Here is an 8,385-nt window from a genome sequence, read left to right as displayed (position 1 = left end):
GTTTGGTCTGGGCTTGTGCTCACTTTTGTAGCCCCAGGCTGATCACAGACTCATAGACATCCTCTTATCTCAACCTCCCAACTGCTGGGATTAGAGTGCCACCATGCTCAGTCCTAATGTTTCTGAAGGACGCAGTGAAATGGAGAATGGAAGGGGCACCTGCCTGGCAAGCACAAGGTCCTGAGTTCAGTCCCTGGTCCCCCTCCCCCCCCGAAAAAAAAAAAAGAAAAAGGGAGCTTGGGTGAGGTGACACATAGTTAAAATCACAGCACTCTGGGAGGCTGAAGCAAGATCATGACAAGTTCAAGCACAGCTTGAACAGTTTTTGTTTGGTTTTTTGCTTTTGAGATAAGGTTTCACTTTGTAGTTCAGGCTGGTCTTGAACTCTGTGTAGTCAGCTGGCCTCAAACTCTTGGTGCTCCTTCTATCTCAGCTTCCTAAGTGCTGGGACTATAGGAATGCACCAGCACACGCAACTCTGTCTGAGCAATTTAGTAAGACCCTGTCTCAAATTTAAAAGGGGTTAGAGATATAACTCAGTGTGAAGTCCCTGGGTGTAAAAATGGAGGAAAAAATAATAATAAAAAGGATATGATAAACAATAAAAGGAAAACTGTTAAATGTTAATGATGGACAGCGCAGATTAAAAAAAAAACAACAGTAGTGCTAACAGATAGAGAGAGATTCTTTATCATAATTCAGGGGTCAGTTTAGAAAGTCTTAATAATAAACCTCAGTGTGTTACTTTGAAAACCAGTATATCTTCTCAGTCACACAGAAATTAAATTTGAGATTAATAAAGGTGATTTGAAAAATCTTCAAATAATTTGAAATGGAATGAATTGATTAATTACAAATATATCAAAGATGAAGTCATGAGAAAAAATTTAAGTTAAAATAATTTCTAAGGGGCCAAGGAGATAGCTCAGTAGAATAAATGCTTGCCTGGCAAGCGCAGGGTCCTGAGTTCAATCTCTGGTACTGAAAATAATAATAATTATTTAGTAACCATTAAAATACAATGTCAAAAACTTGTAGGTGAAATGAAAGCATTGCTTAAGGATATAAAGTTATAAGGATGCCTTGTAACTTTAAATGTGTACAGTGAAAAAGTAAGATTTTTTGAAATCAGTACTCTAAGCTGCCAGCTTAAAAAACTAGAAAAGAAGGGAATTATACTAAAAGTAATGAAGTTTTATTGGAACCCAGCTATACCCATTTATTTACATGTTTTCTGTGGCTTTATTTTTAGTTTATTTTTGTTTTTTGAGACAGGGTCCCACTTTGTAATGCAGACTGGCCATGAACTTGCCTCCCATGTGCTTAGGTTTCAAGTGTGTGCCACCACACCTGGCTTTTATGACTACTCTTACACTGTTAAGGGTAGTGTGGAATAGTTATAATTGGGATCATATATTGCTTGCAAAACTTTTTGTATTTATATTTCATTTATTTTTTAAAGACACGATCTGGCCAGGTCATGTATACCTCTAAACCCAGGACTCTGTCACCTGAGGCAAGAGTATTAACACAAGTTTGGTACCAGCCTGCACTCAAAATATCAAAATGTTGATATCAAAAAACAAAAACTAAAGACAGAATCTCAGGCCAGACATGGCAGATACTTATAATCCCAGCACTCAGAAAGCTTTTTGAAAAGAGAAAAATGAAATAGGATTGTGGCAAGTAGAAGGGGGCTTTAGTGTGAACTCGGAACTTGAACTCAGAAGAAATGGAGATCATTGAATGTATTGGGGTCAGCAGAGGAAGGTTGAATGGGTGAAGAAGCACAGAGCAGCATAGAAATAGAAATAAACAGTAGCTGGCGTTGCAGGCATGTGCTATCACTTTCCAGCAGACTGCTTACCTGGAGTTCTGAAATCCCAGTACTCAGTAACCCAAGGCAGGACCTTCACAAATTTAAGACAAGTGTGGACTACATTGGCCCTAACTCAAAAACAAGTTTAAAGAGACTTTATTACTCAATGTTTTTATGACATCTTTAGGCTAGATACAGTCCCACATTCCATCTTAAGGGAAGCATTAATGCTGGAGTTGTTATTGTGTGTTGCCTCAGAAATGACAAATCTCCCTAGTATACTTGTTTGCTGAGTTGGCTATTTGTGAAGATACTTAGTATTAAAATAATTTGAACTTAATTTGGTTTAAAATGTACCATTTCTGTTATTTTACTGTCTTATATCTTCTTTGTGGTACCAACATAACTACATTACTGTGCACTATAAAAATTGCTCGCAGGGCTAGAGACAGTTCGGTGGCATAGTGCCTGCCTGACAAGTGCAAAGACCTGAATTCCATTCCCGGTACCAAAGGAGGAAAAAAAAAAAAACCTAAATATCATGCACATCAGAGGATACCAGACATGGCTATATATTGGCTTTTTTTTTTTTTTTTCTTCTTGTTATCAGGGATTGAACTCAGGGCCCCGCGCTTGCCAGGCAAATGCTTATTCTACTGCGCTATCTCCCTGGCCCTGCCTTTTTTTTTTTTTTTGACCCAGTATTGCCATACGTTGCCTGAACTATTACTTCATGCGCTTCAATTTCCAGGATTATTCATTTATACAAGTTCTATGAGAGGGTATAGGCAGTTAATCAAAATTCTGCACAGTTTTATGTAACTGAAGATGAAAACATTAATTTTTTTTTTCATTCAAAAATATTTCTTGAAGCTGGAAGCTCCTTGACGTCCTTTGGATCAGAAACGTCAAACAGCGGTACCTTGTCCCAAAGTAGTGCAGTTGGATCTGCCTTTACGCAGGATACAAGATCTATAAAGACACAGTTATCTCAAGGTAAGCAGTTTTTCTCTTCAAATACTTTTATTCTAAGTTTCCATAAAAGATTTTATCTGAATGTAAGAGCTTTTATAGTTTGTAAATTACATGTATAATTTCTGATGAATTCTCTTTAAAATCTTTCTACCAATTGACGTATTATCGAATTAACTTGTACTCTTTACACCTTTTACAATTCTAAGATTATGAAACTGAACTGGTGAGCGTTCTCTAAATTTGACTTATTTACAGAGCAATTATGTAACAAATAATAATGTATCAGGCTAGTTCTAGATGTACCATTGAAAATGAGAGTTATCCTAGATGAATTTGAAAAATCCTCTGAAAAAAAAAACTTCCATAAAATCCCCATAGGCTATCGAACATTCATTCTCAGTGTGTAACCATCAGCAAGTCCTGAGACCTACTACATCAGAATCCCTTGAACTTAGGGATTTGCATTTTAATAAGTTTTGTAAAGAATACTGTTTTAGTTTTCCAGTTGTTTTGTATTAGCTAGTCTCATAATCCCATATCTTCTTTTAACCACTAACTAAAGTGGGTATTATTGATTCATTGCTTTTCATGAATATTTGTTTATTTATTTATTTATTGTATTTTAGGGAATGGTCTCCTGGGTGTTCAGGGTCTCACTACTAGATCAGACCTATGGTGATTCTCCTGTTTTACAGCCTCCTAAGAGCTAGGATTATAGGCGTGTGCCACCAAGCCCACTCACAATTGCCATCTCGGCACAACCTGGGGTTGGGGCCAGCAGGCAGGCCTGGGGATCAAATCCCTGGCCCCGGCCCATGTGCCTCATTGTAGGTACTTTAATCCACTGAGCTATTTGGCCAACCCAAATATTTACTTTTTAATAATAAAATATAAGGCTATTTCAGAAAGTTGGCATATTTACAATTTTAAAAAGCTGTAGACTTTATTATTTTATTTATTTATTTACTTACTTATTTTTGTGGTACGGGGGATTTAACTCAGGACCTTGTACTTGCCAGGCAAGCACTTATTCTACCAAGCTATCTCCCCAGCCAAGCTGTTGACTTTAAAAATCAAGCCAATGTAAGCATAACCCTATATATCTCAGATATTTTGAAATAGTAGCTATTATTTGTGTGGACCTAAAATATCTTATTATAGGTATATATACTTTAGAATTTTTTGGGGGGGGTTTGTTTTGTTTTGTTTTGTTTTTCTAACGTGTTTAGGACAGGATCTATAGGGTCTCACTACATAGATTGGACTTAGTGATTCTCATGTTTTCAGCCTCCTAAATGCTGGGATTATAGGCTTGCCACCACACCCAATCTCAGTCATTGTCTCACCTCACCTCGCCAGGGACAGGGCTGGTATGACAGGAGGAGATCAAACCCCTGCCACTGCGCTCTGCCTAAGCAGGCACTTTAGTCTGCTGATCTATCTGGCCAGCCCTTAGAATTCTTGATTTAATTAGAAAGTTCTTAATCTTTCTAAGGACTAGTTTCTTAAACTATAAAATGAGACTTTCCTGGAAGCTATCAGACTTACATAAGAATTAGATTTTCAGAACATGTATTCATACATACATCATCCCTACTGCATAGAACATGCTAAGCATAGATTAGGCAACCTAACCCCTAGCCAACATCAAACTTAGTACTGAACCCCCAGAAAAATTCTAATACAATATTAATATAAATGCAGGCATCTGGTATTGCTGCTACTCATTTTTTTCCTTTAATTTTCAGCTATATCAAGTATACATAAGAACGTAAATATGAGGCTTAAATATTGAAATTACCACTATTTACTAATTTTCTGCTTGGAATTGAGCATTTAATGAAAAACAAAAATAGGGGAGGGACTTAAGTTAGAGGTGAAATATAAAGTAACTACAAAATTCAGTAATTCTTAAAACATCCTGTGCAATGTAACAGAAATAAATGGCTAACTGTAGTGACAAAATAGAAGTTATGAAGTACATAAGACATATAACCAACTTCTGTGAGAAAAAATGTCAAGTAAAAGATTGAGGACTGAGACTTTATTTTTCATATTAATTAAATTTATTGTACTTTTAATCGGAAAGATTATCTCTAGAATAAATGTGGGCATACAGCAGGACATACTTGAAAAATGAAAGTAATGGCTTTACCTGCTTGAAAGTAAAATACATGTAAGATAAAGCAGTGCCAGAGTACATTTTGAGATAAGAAGAGCGAGGTAGCTGTGGAGTAGAATGTTTGCCCAGCATATGTGAGGTCCTAGTTTCTGTCCCCAGCACACCATCCCCTGACAAAAGTAGATTAAAGTGTCAATTTGTTGTGACACATGCCTGCAATCCCATCGGCTGGGATGCAAATGCAACATAACCACAAATTCAACCCAAACTTGGAGAATTTAACAAGGCCCTGCTTCAAAATTTAAAAGGAACAGGGGATGTGACTTAGTAGGTAGAGTCCTTGCATAATACATGTGAAGCTCTGGGTCAAATCCCCAGTACCAAAGGGAAAAAGTTACTCATTTTTAATAAAAGAAAGTTAGAGATATATTTACATAAGACTTTTTTTCCGTCTGTCTATCCTTCCTTCCCTCCTTCCCTCCTTCCCTCCTTCCCTCCTTCCCCGAGATCAAACTCAGAACCTTGCACTTGCAAGGCAAGCACTTATGCCGCTGAGCTGTGTCCTCAGTCAGTCCTACATAACAGTATTTTAGAAGATAATGTAGGAGTCTATGTTAAAATTTCACTAGCTAAAAATTATGAATTTCACAAAACATTTGGAATTTCCTTACCTATAATAAGAATGTGAAAATGACTCAAGGAGCTGTGTTCTTGCTGTGCTGAAACAGTTTCTGGATCTATTGTTACTATGTCCACATCTCCTGTATTTCTCCACTTATAGCAAAATTGGCATCATGATTATAATAAAAAAATTTAAATAAATTTGATACAAAATGATTACCCCATTCCATGTATAATCACAGTATCTTTTCTCAAAGAGAAAGACTTCATAAAGTAGTTTTTAAAACTACTTTAGAAGATTATGTAATGTATTGTAAAATTAACTATAGCAATAGGCTTTTTAAAAAATTAACACATGAAAAAGGCGGACATGTAGCAGCAGTTGCCTGTAGTCCTAGCTACTTAGAAGGTTTAAGCAGAAAGATTGCTTCAATCCAGAAGTTCAGGGCTAGGCAGGGCAACATAGACTCCTTCCTGTCTGTCTGTCTATGTCTATATATCTATGACTCTTTTATGATTATTTTCTTATAGACCAAAATTTATATAAACCATCATGATTTTCCCTTATAATTTTTATGGAGATAGTTTTTCTATTAATGAAACTTAATTTTTTAATCTTTATGGGTTTTTTGAGACAGAGTCTTGCTACAGAGTTCAGGCTGGCCTTGAATTCATTTTGTAGTCCAGGCTGGTATCAAACTAGCAACTGCCTCAGCCTCTTAAATGCTGGGATTACAGGCATGCACCACCATACCCAGCTTTAATTTTTGAATGTTTTAATGGTAATTTAAATGTTTTGGCTAAAGTGATTTAGCCATTAATGGCTAGAAGTGATAATATGTATTTGTAATTGCATACTTTAAATGAAATGTAAACTTAGGAAAGTATTACTAATTATTCCTAAATCAATATATTAACAGCACTTATCAGTTTACTAGTTTGGAACCTTATACACAAACAGATAATGTGGGAATATTTTTGCATAAAATGAGTGTAATACTTAAGCAGAGTATTATGTTCTGGTACAGTGGTATAGGGACCAAAAAAATGATGAAAGTACTGTTATATTCTTCAGTTCATACAGTAGTAAGGATCTGACATCATAAAAGGAAAAGTGGAAATTTAGTATAAACCCCATATTTCCCTAAAACTTACCAAGACTTCTATACAGTGCAAGGAATGAATATGGCTACTGTATAATTATCTGGAGGGCTGGCCAGATAGCTCAGTGGACTAAAGCTCCTGCTTAGGCAGAGCACAGCATCTGGGGTTCAATCCCTGGCATGGTGGCATGCCTATAATCTCAGCGCTTAGGAGGCTGAAAACAGGAGAATCACTATAAGTCCTATCTACATAGTAAGACCCTGTACTAAATACATTAAAAAATAAAATATTGGGCCAGGGAGATGGCTCAGTGGAATAAGCGCTTCCCTGGCAAGCGCAAGGGCCTGAGTTCAATCCCTGGTTCCGCAAAAATAAATAAATAAATTAAATAAAATATTATCTGAAGGACTTATTTGATTTGATGCTGGCCTTTTAGTTTTGATGTTTAATTACACAAGACCCAGCCTTAGGTAGTTAGAAACCATTTACCTTGGTTTCCCATGCTTTATTTTGTTGTAATAGAACTTACCGGAGCAGTTGCTTAGTGACCCATTCACTAAGAATAATCAGATTTGAATTTGGATCTAATAAGTAGATTAACTCTAATTTTTGCTAAAAATTTGAATTGTTAGGAATAAAACCCTACTGTTCTTTTCTTTTCTTCTTTTTTTTCTTTTTTTCTTTCTTTTTTTTTTTTTTTTTTTTTTTTTTTTTTTTTTAAGGGGGCTAGATTATTTTGAAATTCCTAGTTAGGATAGTTTCTTATCTTTTGGTTACATTTTAGGTCGTTCAAGCCCTCAGTTAGACCCTTTGAGAAAAAGTCCAACCATGGAGCAAGCAGTACAGACCGCCTCGGCCCACTTACCTGCTCCAGCACCAGTTGGGAGAAGGAGCCCTGTATCAACCAGGCCTTTGCCATCTACCAGCCAAAAAGCAATAGAGAATCAAGAGCACAGGCGAGGTAGAACTTGAGCTACTTATTGTTCCTTAATTGACTGATCAGTGTTTTCTGTTCATCTTATTAAGAAGATTTTACTTTATAGGGTTCATTCTAGGTTTAATCTGACTTTAGTATAATGTTCAAGCTTCCAGGTGTGATTTGGGGTGGGGGGATTATACAGGTTTTGTTTTGTGGGATTTTTCCCCCCATTTCTAACTTGACAAGAGTTTTTTGGTTATATACACCAAGTTGATTTGTTGCTTTGCATGTCTTGTTCCACAGCTGAAGTACACAAAGTTTCAAGGCCAGAAAATGAGCAACCCAGAAATGATAGTAAGAGACAAATAGGTAAGTCACTTGGATCTCACAGGTATGTGCCACCACACCCTGCTAGAGAGCATTTTAAATGTATAATACATGATGACTAAAAAAGTAGAAGGTAGGGCTGGATACGGTGGCACGCATGTGTAATCTCAGCACTCTGAGAAACCAAGGCAAAAGGATGGGGAGGTTGGACCCCAGCCTGGGCAACTTAGGTATCCTGTCTCAAAATAAAAAGTAAAAAATGGTTGGTGATACAGCTCTGTGTGAAGGTCCTGAGTTCAATCCCCAGTACCATTAAAAACAAAATAAAGCAAATTACTAGGACTGGATGTATATCTCCATAGTAGAGTGCTTGTATATATCATGTATGAGGTACTGAGTTCAGTCTCCAGCACTGGAGGGTGGGGGGGACCAGAAATTGGTGACATATGACTAAGGTGTGTAGTTCAGTTGGTTAATTCTGTGGTTTTTTTTTTTTTT

The 8,385-nt window shown here is 36.6% G+C and overlaps 1 protein-coding gene across 3 annotated transcripts in view; it reads left to right on the top strand.

Annotated features, from left to right (window-relative positions):
- Nucleotides 1–8,385, top strand: part of Lsm14a (LSM14A, mRNA processing body assembly factor) — an 82,439-nt gene that overhangs the window by 54,161 nt on the left and 19,893 nt on the right. For 2 of the 3 annotated variants that reach the window (XM_004636726.2, XM_004636727.2), the window contains exons 4-6: nucleotides 2,693–2,815; nucleotides 7,426–7,602; nucleotides 7,864–7,929. In XM_004636726.2, coding sequence (XP_004636783.1) covers nucleotides 2,693–2,815; nucleotides 7,426–7,602; nucleotides 7,864–7,929 — 366 coding nt within the window. The remainder of the gene's footprint in view (nucleotides 1–2,692; nucleotides 2,816–7,425; nucleotides 7,603–7,863; nucleotides 7,930–8,385) is intronic. The other variant, XM_023721640.1, reaches the window with a different exon arrangement.

This window comes from Octodon degus, unplaced genomic scaffold (genome assembly GCF_000260255.1).
Source record: "Octodon degus isolate 3935 unplaced genomic scaffold, OctDeg1.0 scaffold00083, whole genome shotgun sequence".
Taxonomy (NCBI): Eukaryota; Metazoa; Chordata; class Mammalia; order Rodentia; family Octodontidae; genus Octodon; species Octodon degus.
The sequence above is the reverse complement of the archived record's forward strand: the minus strand, read 5'-3'. Positions and strand labels throughout refer to the sequence as shown.